General features: G+C 44.9%; 1 protein-coding gene across 1 annotated transcript in view; it reads right to left on the bottom strand.

Moving 5' to 3' along the window:
* Positions 1-2,705: 2,705 nt before the first annotated feature.
* LOC124586638 (phosphatase and actin regulator 4-like) overlaps positions 2,706-19,139 on the bottom strand; it is a 431,380-nt gene continuing 414,946 nt past the window's right edge. Inside the window, exons 3-4 of the mRNA XM_047131418.1 lie at positions 2,803-2,931; positions 2,706-2,710 (exon numbers count right to left, since the gene is read on the bottom strand). Of these exons, the coding sequence (XP_046987374.1) occupies positions 2,706-2,710; positions 2,803-2,931 (134 nt within the window). The remainder of the gene's footprint in view (positions 2,711-2,802; positions 2,932-19,139) is intronic.

Here is a 19,139-nt window from a genome sequence, read left to right as displayed (position 1 = left end):
TACAGAGATAAGCAAAGAGGCAGAATACGGCGTTGCGGTCGCCAACGCCTGTATAAGACAAGTGTCTGGCGCAGTTGTTAGATCGGTTACGGCTGCTGTAGCAGGCAGGTTATCAAGATTTAAGTGAGTTTGAACGTGCTCTTATAGTCGGCGCATGGGCGATGGGACACAGGAACTCCGAGGAAGCGATGAAGTGGGATTTTCCCATAAGACCATTTCACGAGTGTACCGCGAATATCAGCAATCCGGTAAAACAACAAATCTCCGAGGTCGCCGAGGCCGGGAAAAGACCCAGCAATAACGAGACCAACGGCGACTGAAGAAAATCGTTCAACGTCACAGAAGCGCAACCCCTCTGCAAATTGCTGCAGACTTCAATGCTGGCAGTGTCAGAGGCGAACCATTCAACGAAACATCATCGATGCGGGCTTTCAGAGCCGAAGGCTAACTCGTGTACCCCTGATGAGGGTTCAAATGGCACTGAGCACTATGGGACTTAACTTCTGAGGTCATCAGTCCCCTAGAACTTAGAACTACTTAAACCTAACTAACCTAAGAACAGCACACACATCCATGCCCGAGGCAGGATTCGAACCTGCGACCGTAGCGGCCGCGCGGCTCCAGACTGTAGCGCCTAGAACCACGCGGCCTGTACCCTTGATGACTGCACGACACAAAGCTTTACGCCTCTGAAAACACCGACAACACCGTCACTGGACTGTTGATGACTGGAAACATGTTGCCTGGTCGGACGAGTCTCGTTTCAAATTGTACCGAGCAGATGGTCGTGTACGGCTATGGAGACAACCTCATGAATCCACGGATCTGCATGTCAGCAGGGGACTGTTCAAGCTGGTGGAGATTCTGTAATGGTGTGGGGCGTGTGCATTTCGGGTGATATGGGACCCCTGATATGTCTAGATACGACTCTGACAGATGACACGTACGTAAGCATCCTGTCTGATCACCTGCACCCATTGATGTCCATTGTGCATTCCGACGGACTTGGGCAATTCCAGCAGGACACTGCAATACCCCACACGTCCAGAATTGCCATAGGGTGGCCCAAGGACACACTTCTGAGTTTAAACACTTCTGCTGGCCACCAGACTCTCCAGACATGAGCCTTATTGAGCGTATCTGGGGTGCCTTGTAACGTGCTATTCAGTGTAGGATCTCCAGGGCCCGTACGGCCCCCTGCCACTGGAGGCGAAATGCAACAAAATCCATGCCTACTGAGAACTTGCCTGACGTGCACTTCTTACATCGATTATCTTATATTAACAGTGATGATATTCAATTAACTATTGTTGTTCTCTGAATTTTAATCATAACTCTGCACATTGGTTCGTGAACAAAACTGTAGCTGTACCAAGCAAGTCGTAAGCGTATCGACTCCTAGTATTACCGTGCGAAGCGGGTGGGTCGTTAACACACAACAAAATTTACTTCATACAAGGGTGGTTTGGTAAGTCTGGTAAATTTCCATGATAAAATGGAACATTTCAGTTGTGCCTTCACGGTTGGTAAGCTTGATTATTTCAGGACCGCGTAAGGAATTTCAACAGTGTACAGCACAGAGTTCTTTGTTCACAGCCGTCTGAATTGGCCTGTGTGTCGACTGCGATTGAAAACGGAAAAAAACAGAGTTTTGTGTTGTTATTTAACATTTTCTTTTGAATGGTTGGATGAAGTTCACGCGGACTGTGCACTAACAATGAGAACCATCTATTTTTCGATTAATGAATTTAAATGTGCTCAGACAAGCACCAAATAAGAAGTGCTCTTCGACCGTCCAATGGAGGTCACCACAAAGGAAACCCCTGACAGAATCCATGGTAATAAATAAAAATTCGTGAGATTGCTCAGACTGCAGTCATATAAAATGAGCGAGTGCATAATATCCTGCGTGAAGAATTGGCTATGAGGGAGCTGTGTGTAGGGTGAGTGCCGCTATTGCTGACAGTCGACCAAATCGGGCATAACATTTCAACACAATGTCTGGCAATGTTTAATCGTAATCTGCAATACTTTCTGCCCCGATTTGTGACTGTCGATGAATCGTGAATACATCATAACACATCAGAGCCAAAACGACAATCAAAACAGTGGACAAAGGCTGGTGAAAGTGCACCGAAGAAGGCAAACACCGTTTTGTCAACTGGTAAGCTGATGGTCGCTGTGTCTTGGGATTTCCAAGGAATAATCCTCAGACTATTTGGAAAAAGGTAGAATCATAAGTAGATCCTATTATGCTTTACTGCTGGGTCGTCTGAAACTTTGGTTGGCTGAAAAAACATCAAGCTTGGCGCGCAGTCTTCTTTGACCAGGATAATGCGCCACACCACCCATCAGCGATAACAATGGCGAAAGTGCATGAATCGGGCTTTGAATTGGTTCCTTATCCAGCCTACTCGCCATACTTAGTCCCACGAGACTTATTCCTGGCCCCTAACCGGAAACTGTGACTTGCTGCGTAGAAATTTTCATCATATGGGGAAGTGATAGTTGCAGTCAACGAGTATTTTGCAAAGTTTGATTGAACCCATTTTTCCGACGGGATAAAGAAGCTGGAGGACCGCTGGACCAAGTGTATATACCTCAAGGGGACGACTTCAAGAAGTAAGTTGAGTTGTTTACTAAACAAACATTTTTTCTTGCTTTTTGTACCAAACTTATCAAACCGCCCTTGTGCTTCTGCCGCCCTATTCTAATTGGACGTAAACCTTTGTGGCGACTGACAGTAACAGAGTGTGAGTTTTTTGCTGGTAATAACCGCTGCTTTAACAATCGTCAGCTTACCCGTGAGGCTGGAGATGGGCGTGGCAGCGGGGGCGGAGGCGGGCGGCGAGGGCGTGTCGGCGGCCAGAAGGATGCCCTTCTGCACCAGCTCGTCCCGGTTGGCGCGCACGCTGATCTTCCGCTCCAGCGCTGCAACATCAAAAAACACCGCACGTCAGATGTCTTACATCTGATAGAGGGTACACAAAGCATCTGACACTTGCAGAGTGTCTGTGTGTGTGAATTCCTAATGGACCAAACTGCTGAGGTCATCGGTCCCTAAGCTTACAAACTACTTAAACCAACTTATGCTAAGAACAACACATACGCCCATGCCCGAGGGAGGAGTCGAACTTCCGGCGGGAAGGGCCGCGCAATCCGTGACATGGTGCCTCTAACCGCGCAGCCACTCCGCGCGGCGCAGAGTGTCTGATAAATAATGAATCTACTATTCAATTACTGGTATTGTCATATTCGTTATTATTATTTGAGACAGAATGATTACAAACAGGGCAATCATATTTAGAGCTAACATAAGCATATCATCAGAATGATTACGAAAAAATGATTTCATAAGAATTCAAAAATCTTAGTAGTAACGCACGCGCTATCAAATCGGAACTGAAGAGTTTCCTCGTGGGTCACTCCTTCTATTCTGGCGAGGAGTTCCCTGAAAAATTAAGCTGATTCCTACGATATATTGTTTATTGCGTTTACTTGAACTTATGGCTCGTCTTTTTTGGGTTCATAAACATTTTATTTTATCTGACATTCTTTTATGTTCTAATTTCATGTACTAACACGTTCCATGACGGAAATTTGCTCCTACGGAACTAGACGTGTAAAAAAAAAAAAAAAAAAATTCCGCAGAACATAGTTTTTGAGAAGTACCGTCACCATCAATGTATAGGCTCTAATACGGGAGATGGGGTCAGTTCTAGGCCTCTCTACAAATAAAGGTTTGGCTTTTTATGAGAGCTATTAAAGGCCACATGACCACATTCATCATCACATGATGGAGAAGTTATTGTTCTTTCATTATCATACCATAGTTGTTGGCCCTTAGTTATATCCCCGTTACTGTCTACACTCTACACAAATCGAGGTATACTTTATGGTCACTTAACTGAAACTGTCTTAACAGCCCTACCTACTACTACTTTCATTTCCATTCCATTTTGATCAATACGACTACTGTAAATATCGGATGACCTAGCAGATGCAAGACGCTTCTAAGTGTACGTTCAGTTACGTGTCTTGTGTGTGATCGGTTATTCTTAATACAACAGATTGGAAGGAGCAGTATTGTTTTGTCGAATTCAGAGATTTAAAATTGATGAATTCCGATTATTAGATCTGAAAACACAACAATACTACCTTTAAACACAGAAATTCTATATAAGAGTGTAGGCTTCCGCGGCCGGTGTCACAGTGATTAAAATTTCATTGTTGTAAGTTTTTAGCAATCACGCGGTATAATACCCACAAGAATTTTAATCACAGAAATTCTAATTCTATCTAGAGCACCAAGTATATTACATTTTTGAGCAGAGCTTGGACTCGCAATTAAAACTGATGCAACATTTGGACGATCAAATCAAGGAATATGTACAATAAATCGTCCTGAATTATTATTTGGCCAATGTTTAGAAATTCGTGGAGCAAAGACAGTAACAAATTTTACCAACTGTAACTGAAAGGACTTTAATAAATATAAACGTTAAATGATTATCTAAGATAACTTAACAAGCTGCTGAAAACATAGCGCTAGAACGTAAGTCTAAACAAAACAATAACGACACAAACTTTTGGGCAGATGTAGGGAAACAGGGTGGAACGAGTGTTGGTGGATGGATGGATTATGGGGCTATAGCCATCGGGTTCCTCAATACTGGATACGATAGAATTATGGGCAACACCATTTTGAACCACAACAGGGGTTAAACACAGGGCAGACATAATGGGTGTTAAGAATGAATGATCAGAAGAGCCAAGGGGTAAAAGATAATAGGATAAACTAAACTTCAGCCGAGAGGGATTGGAAGGCCATTGCGAATTGTCGTGCGGCGGAAGGTACACCCCTGCAACCAACCGACCAGGCACCTCCACCCGCTGTACCATGTCAGCGTAGTCAGCAAGTCGCTTACCTAATAGCAGGAGCCCTAAAACATTCCAATTTAGACTCATGGTACTAGTAAAATTGACTGGGTATGTCAAGCGTCAAACCAGCGCTCCATCCAGGGCCCATGAATCCACATTCCCTTGTCGCCTCTCTATCGGTCACAACAATCTAACACAAGGATACATTCTGCAACATGCTGCCCCACCCAGTTGTAGCTATTATGATCCCTTGGCTGTCGTCCTCATACTAATGGAGTCTCATCTTCGCTCCTAGACGGCAGTGCGGTGGCTGAAGGAGGAGGAGTACATATGAACTCTGTAAAATGGATTATCACGTAAATCAGGGCTGTCCAACGCGGTGCCCCCGCGTGTCATGGTGCCCGTGATATGTTCTGATACCTCCTGGCACCCTACACAAGCACATTTCTATTCCGACGACTTCTAATATTAAATCTAGTTTCAGAACAAAATTGTCTTTTGTGCTCTCGAAGCTGTGCTCACTATTTCCCTGAACAAACAGTGGACTTCAGTTATTGGGAATTGGAGGCGGAGTCACTTTAATCCCAACAAAGCTTTACCACAACCAATAAGTTAGCTCTTTTTTTTAACACTGTTGAGTGCACCCACAACTTCTTCCTGTGCAATGTCTTTGGCACTACACAGTATAACTTGAGAGTTTGTAAGTGTACTTTCAGCTACGTGTTTTGTGTATGATCTATTGTTCTTAATACAACATGACCAAAAGTCAAAGACAGTTTACAAGTGAGAGGAGCAGTATTGTTTCATGTGGCAGTGGTGTGCGTTTTTCCACGAGAAACAATGTAGGATATCATTTTTTGACAAATCGCACAAACATTAATAGAGACTTTCGTGTTAATACTGAATTACGAAAACAAAGAGACTTAAAATCTAAACTGACATTACAGTTTGTATGCAAAGCCAGTTCAGCAAAAATAGTAACGTGACAATGGCCCACCAAGAAGCACTGCTGCGGAATCTTTGTTGGATAGTCACAAAGATAAATCTGCATTATGTCTCCTGTAAATGCACTTCAACTGGTTCGCTAAACTGTTGCTAGACGTGTTGAACAGATTTTTAAAAACTTAGAATCTCAGTTGTACCGGAATCTGCAGTCGTGTGAATATCTTTCGCTTCAGTTTGACGAAGGAAATGGCATTTATACGATATTTTAGAGTTGTTTTTCTGGTCTTCATGATTTTACAGTCAAGGAGCAATTTGCAAAAGTGTTGCCACTCCATGAATGTATCTCGGGGAAGATATATTTAAAGCATTTCTGAAATTTGCGAAAGATAGCAACTTTCCATCCTCTACACTTGTTGCTATAACAGATGGGGCGCCTCCAATGACTGGAAAGGACAGTGGGTTTCTTGCTCTTTGTGTTAAAGATGGTTCATTTCCGAAATTTCTTTCTTGTCACTGTACAAATCCACCAGGAAGCTTTATGCTTGAAGTTTGACCGTTTCATGAAACTTTTAACTCGTGTAGTAAATTACATCTAATCGTCATCTACACGTCACTGATTGCTCAGATATCTTTTTGAGCAGAGTGGCACAATTTTATAATTTTTCACCCCGTCGTAATGTGGCTTAGTAAGGCGAAAACACTGGAATGATTCTGCAGTCTTCTGCATGAAAAAAGAAATCTCTTTGAGGTAGGATATGAGAGATCTTCGGAAATTGTAATTTTGAAGGTTCAGAAATGGATATTCTGAATCTTCAAGAACATTTATCTTTCAATTCATATTTTGCAGCTTCAAGCTAGTTTTGGACTTAGTTGAGCGGAATAAATATATCATTACCGTTAGTGTTGCTTTGAAAACTTATTCTTATTTTGGCTCGACATACCTTTCCGACGTGACATTCTCATTTACGAGCATCATCAAGAATAAATGCCGACCCAGCCTGATAGAGTCACATCTAGATGAAGCATTAAGAACAGCTTGTTCCATCAACATACGAGATTTTTCTCGACTTACAGCGAACACGCAATTCCAAACATCATATTAATTATGTAAGTTGTAAAACTAAGCAACTTTAATTATAAGTCTTTGAAATACCTTTACAGCATTACACATTTGTGATGGCACCAATAATAATAATAATAATAATAATTATTATTATTATTATAGTGATTGTGTCCCCATCACCTTAGGAATTAGTTAAACGTTATATTTTCACCAGGGAGACGGATAAGACCGTTTTGGTGCAAATGGCTCTAAGCACTATGGGACTTAACATCAGTCCCCTGGACTTAGAACTACTTAAAGCTAACTAACCTAAGGACATCACACACATCCATGCCCCAGGCAGGATTCGAACCTGCGACCGTAGCAGCAGCGCGGTTCCGGACTGAAGCGCCCAGAACCGCTCGGCCACAGCGACCGGCTAAGACCGTTTTAGGAGGGAGAGTATTAAAATAGGCCATCTGCAAGTATAAAGAAACAATGAGCATGAGTTGCCACTTTACGAATTATAGAGAAACATCTGGCTGTTTCCAACTTATTCTGTCTACTATAAATGGATCAGTTTATTACAGAAATCCCAAAGTAAGTTTTAATTTTACTATGATAAGAAAGATAAAAACTTGGAATAAAGCTCAAAATGGTGTCTCCTGGTCACCATTATTTTTGCAGATTTAGGATATACTGATATCAGAAAACTGTCAACAGATATTATTTGTGGCATCTACAATTTGTCGATGTCAATTTTCAATTCTCTTTTAGTAGTATCCTACAATTTAAGGAGTTTCACGATACACTGCGCAATTAAATATGCGAACGTCTGCTACTTGGCCGTGGAACTAATGATTACATAGTTTAGAGAATGCTGACCGGAAAATTTATAAACTAAAAAATTCATAAATCACGAAATACTTTTGATGAGAATATACGAATAAAGAACGCATTAAAAAGAAAATTTCTCAGCTACTGCGAAGAATTCCTGTTCAAAATTGGAGTGTGATACAAGAAAACGTTTCATCTTGTATTTGAATACTTTGGAGTTTGTCACTCAATTTTTTCAGGTCTGCTGAAAGCCTTTGAAAATGAAATCTGTTGATTAGTGCACCTCTTTCTGTGCAATGCCGAAGGAAGTGCTATCCAAGTGCAAATCTTTTTCTTTTCGTGTAGCGTTCACGGAATGAATGTTGCAGTTTCTTCTGAATGAGTCAATACAGTCAGCACAAACCTCATGACAAAGTATTCGTATGGGAGAAGCAGAATTAGAACTCCAAGAGACCTGAAGAACGGTATACACGAACTCTTAACAGACCCCTCGCAGATGAAATTGACCGCCAGTGTCCGACCTAAGATTATTCTTGATGCATGTAATGAGTTGCCTCAAAATTAACACTGCACGGAACAGCAAAGTGAAAGTAAGCACAGTTTCGGGGCTGTGTCTGGTCCCTTAAACTGACATTTTAACGATTGTTCCTGTTTGAATGTTTACGGTGTCCACAGCAACCTCTATGAGTCTGGTTTGAAATGTAGTTTGTCTCAGCTAATTACACAGAGAGCCGACCGCGGTGGTCTAGCGGTTCAGGCGCTAAGTCCGGAACCGTGCGACTGCTACGGTCGCAGGTTCGAATCCTGCCTCGGGCATGGATGTGTGTGATGTCCTTAGGTTAGTTAGGTTTAAGTAGTTCTAAGTTCTAGGGGACTGATGACCACAGATGTTAAGTCCCATAGTGCTCAGAGCCATTTGAACCATTTGAATTACACAGAGGGTAACAAGCTTTGACAATGCTGATTACTTGCTCTAGTGCGTAGCGTATCGGCTTCTCAAATATTCGAAAACTAGCTACGAGAATCTTTTTCTACAGCCCGTCTAGTTCTTCATAATCTACAGTATGTTTAAAAATTACGCCGGCGAACTTCGAGGGGGTGTAGAAGGTGTCTTGAGGAACAAAATGAAGACAGGAGCCTATGACCGGAAACGTCATCCAACGACGCTACAGAGTGTCGAAGTTGCTGACGCCGGCGCCTATGTATCTCTTCTACAGCAAACTTGTTTTGCTTTCCTCGTTTTGGGAGAAGAGTTTGTATGGGCGTAAACAAGTAAAAAATGTCTAATAAACATTGGCTCTAGAACGCATACCTTAAGAGCTACGAGCACTTGTTAAGTAGGGAAGATGAGTTTCACAGTATAAAAGATGAACAAATGCTCATAGATCTTAAGATATGCATTCTAGAGCCCATGTTTACTGGGCTTATTTTTGTTTTGGTCCTTTACTACGAGCTCTGAATGTAATCTACCCTATAATATTAGCTACAACAGTACCGGTACATGTGTTCCACTGTCAGAGGTAGCAGAAGGTTTTGCTCTTATAACTTTCGACTCGTTCGTTTCCGGACCAGTGTCCCTTACCTCAAATTGATAAATTTACCCTTCTCCATTATCCCTGACAGTTTGTAACATTACCACGGGATCGCCCTGTATAAACATACATACATACATACCGAGCGAGGTGGCGCAGTTAGCACACTGGACTCGCATTCGTGTCCGGCCTAACTGATTTAGGTTTTCCGTGATTTCCTCAACTCGCTTGAGGCAAAAGCCGGGTCCGTTCCTTTGAAAGGGCACGGGCGACTTCCTTTCCCATACCTTTCCTAATCCGATGGGACCGACGAGTTCGTTGTTTGGTCCCCTCCCCTTACATCAACCAATACATAGGCACTGGCACCTATAACTTCGACGCTTTGTAGCGTCATTGTATTGCGTTTCCGGACACGTGTTCCTATCGTCATTTTGTAGCGGAAAATATCTTCTACCGTGTATAACTGGAAATCTTTTCCCTCATGGTTAGTTGACTTCCCGGGAATGGTTTAAGTAGGTTACGTTTTATCAGAAATGCATTTTCACCAACTAAAAAACAATCTGATGAAAGGATACCATTTACAAGAGCACTATATACTCTCCAGTTTTCGAATACACCGCAATCAGTAACGCTCCCATTGAATCTAGTGCCTACGTAAATAGAGCAGTGCTTATGATTTACAGCCCCCATAAGAACGATACTCCTCGTTTGCTTAAAGCTGAAGTAAAAGCTTCTCGAATGACAACGTGTTTCCCGTCAATAGCTCCGCAGCATCCTTGGAGCTCCGTTGTTTCCGAAAGATATCCTCAATAGCGCCTAATCATCATCATCCATTTCGTCCAGATTTACTGTCTATATGCAGGGCTTGGTCAGAAACGTAAGTGACAGGAATGGGAGCTCCTGATGGCCAAGCATTTAGAAAAGAAATGCGTTTTTTGTGGCCGGACGGGCAGGACATAAGGCATTTGTATTACCGTGGTTACTAGGAAGCCGTTAGTGCTGTCTGAAACTCTACCCTATCCTTTCCATATTTAGTTCTATACTGAAATCATGAAGTAATGTGCAATAATGTGACAGTATTCACAACATGCAACGTCTTTTTCAATTGTTTCCAGACGAACGAAGACGATACAGACGAACCTACCGAGGCTTCTAATATTTTTACCGCAACAAATGCGTAAGGTATTTCGCCTACTATCCACTTTGCCAACAGGAACAAGCCATGGGAATAAGAAGCAAAAAATCTGTGACCTAAAGAAAACGTATCGTCTGAAGAAACCCAGTTCGATGTGTTCGGAGAACATATGCTTTGTAGCACTACTGATACGATCACTGCCAATGATATTGGCTCCGGAGGTGCAAAAGCACATAGAATCTAAACAACATTTATCGGCTGCATATATTACAAAATACCACGAAGCAAAACAAGAATGGAGATATCACTCCACTTCGATGGGTTCGCCTTCTCTTTCTCTTCCATACAGTTTCAATCTATCCTTCCACCTCTCCCAGTAAAATCACTGCCGCAAGGTGTACACTGATAAGCCAAGCAATTATGATCACGCCCACCGCGACGCTGTACACCGCCTGGTGGTGTTGCGGGCACGTCATGCGGTAACAGAAGTGTGTAAGCGAAGCGCCCACGGACGGGGGATCCACTCTAGCGAAGATATGGGCTGCAGGTAGCGAAATCCATTGGGATAGGCGACTTCGACGAAGGGCACATTATTATTATGCAGAGCCTGTGAACGAGAATCTCGAAATCGGCGAAGCTGGTCCAATGTACACGGGCTACTGTCGTGAGAATCTACAGAAAGAAGTAGGAGAACAGTAAGACTGCCACCATGCGCTAAATGGTTGGATGTCTTCGACTCTTCGGAGGCTAGTCTGCTCTGTAAAGTAGTACACACTATGTGATTAAAAGTATCTGGACACCTGGCTGAAAATTACCAGTTCGTGCGCCCTCCATCGCTAATGCTGGAATTGCCCCACCATTAGCCGTGATGACAGCTTCCACTCTCGCAGGCGTACGTTCAATCAGGTGCCGGAAAGTGTCTTGGGGAGTGGCAGCCCATTCTTCACGGAGTGCTGCAGTGAGGACCGGTACCGACGTAGGTTGGTGCCGCCTGGCACAACGTCGGTGTTCCAAAACATCCCAAAGGTGTTCTATAGGATTCAGATGAGGACTCTGTGCAGGCCAGTCCATTACAGGGATGTTATTGACGTGTAACCACTCCGCCACAGGCTGTGCACTATGAACAGGTGCTCGATCGTATTGAAAGATGCAATCGCCATTTCCGAATTGCTCTTCAACACTGGGAAGCAACAAGGTGCAAACATCAATGTAAGCCTGTGCTGCGATAGTGTCACGCCAAACAACACGAGGTGCACGCCTCCTCCATGAAAAACACGACTACACCGTAACACCAACGCCTCAGAATTTCACTGTTGACACTACACACGCTGGCAGACGACTTTCACCGGTCATTCGCCATGCCCACACCCTGGCATCAGATCGCCACATTGTGTACCGTAATTCGTCACTACACACAACGTTTTTCCACTGTTCAATCGTCCAATGTTTACGCTCCTTACACCAAATGAGATCGTTTGGCATTTACCGGCGTGATGTGTGGTTTACAAGCAGCCGCTCGACAATGAAGTCCAAATTTTCTCACCTCCCGCCGCACCGTCATGGTACCTGCACTGGATCCTGATGCAGTTTGGAATTCCTGTGTGATGGTCTGAATAGATGTCTGCCTATTGCACATTACGGCCCTCGTCAACTTTCGGCGGTCTCTGCCAGTCAACAGACGAGGTCGACCTGCACGCCTTTGCGCTGCACGTGTCCCTTCACGTTTCGACTTCACTATCACATCGGAAACAGTGGACCTAGGAATGGTTCAAATGGCTCTAAGCACTATGGGACTTAACATCTGAGGTCATCAGTCCCCTAGACTTAGAACAACTTAAACCTAACTAACCTAAGGACATCACACACATCCATGCCCGAGGCAGGATTCGAACCTGCGACCGTAGCAGTAGCGAGGTTCCAGACTGAAGCGCCTAGAACCGCTCGGCCACAACGGCCGGCACCTAGGGATGTTTAGGAGTGTGGAAATCCCCCGTACAGACGTATGACAGAAGTGACATCGAATCTCCTGACCGCGTTCGAAGTTCCGCGGAGCTCCCCATTCTGCTCTCTCACGATGTCTAATGACTACTGAGGTTGCTGATTGGAGTACCTGGCAGTACGTGGCAGCATAATGCACCTAATATGAAAAACTTTTTTTTTTTTGGGGTGTCCGGATACTGTTGATCACACAGTGTAGATGGCGACCGATGACATATCTGCCGAAAGAGCATTATGCTGGCACACGCACAAGTGTTTCGGAGAACACCGTTCATCGTACATTGTTGAACATGGAGCTCCGCAGCAGACCACTCCTACTGTCCACATGTTGACCAACGATATTGTCAATTACGATTGCAGTGGGCACAGGACCATTGGGATTCGACCGTCGATCAATGGGGGCTCTTCGGGTGACCTACATTTTTGCTACCCTAGGTCGATGGTCGTCTCCACAAACGCCGTCATCGAGGTGAACGGCGGCTCGAAATGTGCAGTGGGCCAAGGACGCAGGCTGGTGAGAGCAGTCTTATGCCACTGGAGACATTCTGGGCAATCATGGGACCTGTGTCAGTAATAGAAGACACTCTGACAGCTGTAAAATCCCGCATCCCTTCAGGCTTGGTATCTTCCCTGTCATCTTTGAGCAGTATAATTGCTCGTGTCTCGGAGCCAGAACCGTGCTACAGTAGTTTGAGAGCCTCGGCGACCAAGTTTGCCTGATGTAAATTCTATGGAACCCATATGCGTCACTATTGGGCGCCATCACAGCGTGCGCAAATCAGTGGCCCGTTATTTACGCGAATTAGATGACCTGTGCATAAACATCTAATGCTATATACCTCCATAAAGCTGCCAACAAACCCTGGGATCCCTGATACGCACAATCAGTGATGTATTTCGCTCCAAAGACGGACAAGCAAGCTGTCAAGCAGATGGTCATAATATTTTGGCTCATCAGTGCACAGCTTCGTTAGCCTTTGCTCTCTGAATCAGTTGCAAGGTACACTCGACAACAGCCAACACTTGACTGCCAACTAAATCACGTGTGAGTGCGCGCTTGCTTACTTGCAGCTCGGCAGTCAACTAGAGCTACTAAACCGCTTGCTACTTGAGTACATAACTGGTCTAGTGAGAACCAGCCTTTAGAGACAGTGCAGATCATTATTATAGTAAAGATAAGAGCAGTCTCTTTTCGTACCAGATCTTGAAAGTGATACTTCCAAAACCGCCTGCCGTGTACCCTTAGACCTTAGAACTAGTCAGCTTCACTGACTGTTTGACCACGAAGAAACAAAAAAATTTCGCTTTTACAAGGGTTCCGTGTCAAAAAGCGTATGCATTGTGTTTTGTCACAGTCAAGCGTTAAACTGTTCTCAGAAAGCCACGTGCTGATGTTTCTGACTATCCTGTTAGCTACATCACTCATATTACGTTCCGTGTCTTTCACAAGAACACTTGTGTCGTCTGCAAACAGAGTAATTTTTAAGTCAATCTGTCACGCACAGGGGCAAATCATTGAGACACATCAAGAAAACTCCTGCCCTCCCCCACTCTCTATATGACCCCAGTCAGATTCAAGCTCCTTTCCCTGTTTGTTGACGCTGGCGGAAAACCTTCTACTTCCTATTTTCCATATACAAAATGAATATACAATCAGTATGCTGAAAAAAAAGTGTCACGGTGGCCAATAATGTACACTCCTGGAAATTGAAATAAGAACACCGTGAATTCATTGTCCCAGGAAGGGGAAACTTTATTGACACATTCCTGGGGTCAGATACATCACATGATCACACTGACAGAACCACAGGCACATAGACACAGGCAACAGAGCATTCACAATGTCGGCACTAGTACAGTGTATATCCACCTATCGCAGCAATGCAGGCTGCTATTCTCCCATGGAGACGATCGTAGAGATGCTGGATGTAGTCCTGTGGAACGGCTTGCCATGCCATTTCCACCTGGCGCCTCAGTTGGACCAGCGTTCGTGCTGGACGTGCAGACCGCGTGAGACAACGCTTCATCCAATCCCAAACATGCTCAATGGGGGACAGATCCGGAGATCTTGCTGGCCAGGGTAGTTGACTTACACCTTGTAGAGCACGTTGGGTGGCACGGGATACATGCGGACGTGCATTGTCCTGTTGGAACAGCAAGTTCCCTTGCCGGTCTAGGAATGGTAGAACGATGGGTTCGATGACGGTTTGGATGTACCGTGCACTATTCAGTGTCCCCTCGACGATCACCAGTGGTGTACGGCCAGTGTAGGAGATTGCGCCCCACACCATGATGCCGGGTGTTGGCCCTGTGTGCCTCGGTCGTATGCAGCCCTGATTGTGGCGCTCACCTGCACGGCGCCAAACACGCATACGACCATCCTTGGCACCAAGGCAGAAGCGACTCTCATCGCTGAAGACGATACGTCTCCATTCGTCCCTCCATTCACGCCTGTCGCGACACCACTGGATGCGGGCTGCACGATGTTGGGGCGTGAGCGGAAGACGGCCTAACGGTGTGCGGGACCGTAGCCCAGCTTCATGCAGACGGTTGCGAATGGTCCTCGCCGATACCCCAGGAGCCACAGTGTCCCTAATTTGCTGGGAAGTGGCGGTGTGGTCCCCTACGGCACTGCATAGGATCCTACGGTCTTGGCGTGCATCCGTGCGTCGCTGCGGTCCGGTCCCAGGTCGACGGGCACGTGCACCTTCCGCCGACCACTGGCGACAACATCGATGTACTGTGGAGACCTCACGCCCCACGTGTTGAGCAATTCGGCGGTACGTCCACCCGGCCTCCCGCATGCCCACTATACGCCCTCGCTCAAAGTCCGCCAACTGCACATACGGTTCACGTCCACGCTGTCGCGGCATGCTACCAGTGTTAAAGACTGCGATGGAGTTCCGTATGCCACGGCAAACTGGCTGACACTGACGGCGGCGGTGCACAAACGCTGCGCAGCTAGCGCCATTCGACGGCCAACACCGCGGTTCCTGGTGTGTCCGCTGTGCCGTGCGTGTGATCATTGCTTGTACAGCCCTCTCGCAGTGTCCGGAGCAAGTATGGTGGGTCTGACACACTGGTGTCAATGTGTTCTTTTTTCCATTTCCAGGAGTGTAGTTGCACAAGTTGTCTAAATTGTATTCATAAGACTACTTCACTTTTTAAAAAATGAGAATACCGTCACAGACTACAAGCCTAAGCAGCCTGACCAACTAGTTCTTGGCGGGTTCTGCAGTACTTTACACAGGACGGCGGAAGGTCAACAGAAACGCAAGCAACCTCGGTTGTGCCCAAAGGATGCGTATTAGTACTTCTACTGTACTCGTTATACACAAACGATATATCAGACACTGTCAGCAGTAGTTACATTGTTCGCTGGCGTTTCTGTTCTCCACAGTAACGTATTAATGGTAAAGTTGTGAACGCCTGGGGTAGCACAAAGCTCAGTGTATGTCACAAAAAATACTAGTTTGTTTTCTGGTATGCCGTAAACATGAGAATTTAAAACATCTCTTGCTGTTCTCCGATCACAGACTGAGGAGCATACAGAATGTATTTCAGTTGTTGTTGTTGTTGTTGTGGTCTTCAGTCCTGAGACTGGTTTGATGCAGCTCTCGATGCTACTTTATCCTGGGCAAGCTTCTTCATCTCCCAGTACTTACTGCAACCTACATCCTTCTGAATCTGCTTAGTGTATTCATCTCTTGGTCTCCCTCTACGATTTTTACCCTGCACGCTGCCCTCCAATGCTAAATTGGTGATCCCTTGATGCCTCAGAACATGTCCTACCAACCAGTCCCTTCTTCTTGTCAAGTTGTGCCACAGACTCCTCTTCTCCCCAATTCTATTCAATACCTCCTCATTAGTTATGTGATCTACCCATCTAATCTTCGTGTGTGTGTTTGTCCTTAGGATAACTTAGGTTACGTAGTGTGTAAGCTTAGGGACTGATGACCTTAGCAGTTAAGTCCCATAAGATTTCACTCACATCTAATCTTCAGCATTCTTCTGTAGCACCACATTTCGAAAGCTTCTATTCTCTTCTTGTCCAAACTATTTATCGTCCATGTTTCACTTCCGTACATGGCTACACTCCATACAAATACTTTCAGAAACGACTTCCTGACACTTAAATCTATACTCGATGTTAACAAATTTCTCTTCTTCAGAAACGCTTTCCTTGCCATTGCCAGTCTACATTTTGTATCCTCTCTACTTCGACCATCATCAGTTATTTTGCTCCCCAAATAGCAAAACTCCTTTACTACTTTAAGTGTCTCATTTCCTAATCTAATTCCCTCAGCATTCCCCGACTTATTCGACTACATTCCATTATGCTCCTTTTGCTTTTGTTGATGTTCATCTTATATCCTCCTTTCAAGACACTGTCCATTCCGTTCAACTGCTCTTTCAAGTCCTTTGCTGTCTCTGACAGAATTACAATGTCATCGGCAAACCTCAAGGTTTTTATTTCTTCTCCATATTTAAGTACGACCAGTAAATGAGGGTGTCGTTTCTGTAACGTATTGGTTCTCTTTCTCTCCACGTGTTTTATGACATAAGTCACGATAATAAGACCGTTATGAAAACTATTATACACCTAGAAAATCGTTTTTGAAAGTTGCTACTGCACGAAAATAATATTTTTAACCGGAAGTGTGTCAAAATAAAAATAAAAATAGCATGATTTAGCAAATAGTAACTGGTAGTTGTTACTGTAAAAAGTATTTATTAATTTTTAATAAATGATAACGATGCAGAAGCAGGTAATACGGCTTAAGATTGTAACACTCGCACTGAGCTGCGCACCGGAGAGCTAACTATGCGACACACACACACACACACACACACACACACACACACACACCGGAAATCACTATCCAACGAGGTGCCGCACCTGAGCCCTGCGGCAGAGCTTAACACGCAGTGCACGAAGCGACTGGCGAGATGCGCTTGGGGTTCGGTTAGTCCGCAGGAGTAGGGGTGGCCACCAGAGGTATGTAATGGCTGCGATGCCCTGGAGGGGGGACAGTGGGGGACCACAGAGGCGCGCAGCTATGCCAGCCGCGCCGGGTACTGCATTCACGGGACGCTGGGCGCCGCCGCGGCGGGCTGGACAGCTATAGTAATATGCGCGCCGTAAGGAGACCGCGCAAGGGAGCACAGAGACAATGTGCGGCAGGGGAGCTAGTTAATGCAGCGCCAGCGACTGCCCGTCTCGCAAGGCAGTAGGCTCTCCGGGCGGAAACCAAACCACCTGCCGTTTTGAAGCCAAACAGCAGCTTCAGGTACGCTAGTTGCGGATGGCGTACAACTAGGGTGACCATATGCAGTTGTTTAAAAAGGAGGACAAACAGCTTCAAAAAGGAAGACAAAGGAAGAAAAAAAGAGGACACATCAAACGGGTCAACTGCAGATGAGGATACCACCCGTCAGCTTTGGACAAGTCGCGTGACTATCGGGAATTACCGCTAAAACTAGTAGTTAATTGTTACTGGTGGTCAGGTGGTGATTCCCAAAGCAATATTTTTTATTTTAAATTAAAAACATTGATTGTGGTGACAGTGTGGCGTCAATTGTTTTGTTATGTCAACAACACGGAATTGTTTACAAAGCGAAAAACGTAAGACTATTCACCTCCCTTCATTCGACGCACCGCTACCAACATCTACAGTTCAAGCAGCAGCTGACGACATGTAAACTACAAAATGGTTCAAATGGCTCTGAGCACTATGGGACTCAACTGCTGAGGCCATTATTCCCCTAGAACTTAGAACTAGTTAAACCTAACTAACCTAAGGACATCACAAACATCCATGCCCGAAGCAGGATTCGAACCTGCGACCGTAGCGGCATGTAAACTACACTTTAACCTTCCGAATACAAATAACTATGAAACTATACAAATGACTATGAAACAATGAAATAAAACCATGACAGTTAATCTGTCGAGTTATTTTTACCTTTATTGGTCACTGATCGTACCTTCCAGCTCCACATATCTTACATTCCGCTTCAAATTCATTTCTCCCTTTCTTGAAAGCCAGATATTTGCAGGAAAGGACATCAGAAAATGTACACTTTCCTTTAGGCAGAGCCGAATATTTTACGTAACTCACTCGGTTAAAAATTACACTCACAACTCACACGTGCACTACAGGAAGCCAAGCCAATACAAAGCGAAGATACGAAACGAAAATTTTAAATAATTCATATTTGCTTTCGCTTATAGGTCGATCAACGATGACATCGATGATCCTGGTGCCACTTACTTACACCTCCTTCGTGCGTGTTTATCACGAAGGCTGTGCCAATAGTTAAAGTATTTAGGAAAAGAGCAATAGAACGGGACGAATTGTAAATTTAACTGTATTACGCTCAACTTAGCGAAAAAGCCGGACACTGTAAAAATCCGCCCGGACCCCGGACAAAGAGCTAAAAAGGAGTACATGTCCGGATTAATCCGGACGCCTGGTCACCCTACGTACAACAAAAGTTGGGGTGGCAACAAGTGCCGGCCGACGTGGCCGAGCGGTTCTAGGCGCTACAGTCTGGAACAGGGCGACCGCTGTGGTTGCAGGTTCGAATCCTGCCTCGGGCATGGGTGTTTGTGATGTCCTTAGGTTAGTTAGGTTTAAGTAGTTCTAAGTTCTAGGGGACTGATGACCACAGCAGTTAAATCCCGTAGTGCTCAGAGCCATTTTGAGCCGGCAACAAGTGTTTGCGCAATGGACACTACGTAACGTTCTCATAACCCACAGGCAGA

Source organism: Schistocerca americana, chromosome 1, assembly GCF_021461395.2.
Source record: "Schistocerca americana isolate TAMUIC-IGC-003095 chromosome 1, iqSchAmer2.1, whole genome shotgun sequence".
Classification (NCBI taxonomy): domain Eukaryota; kingdom Metazoa; phylum Arthropoda; class Insecta; order Orthoptera; family Acrididae; genus Schistocerca; species Schistocerca americana.
This window is presented reverse-complemented; position numbering and strand designations above follow the sequence as displayed.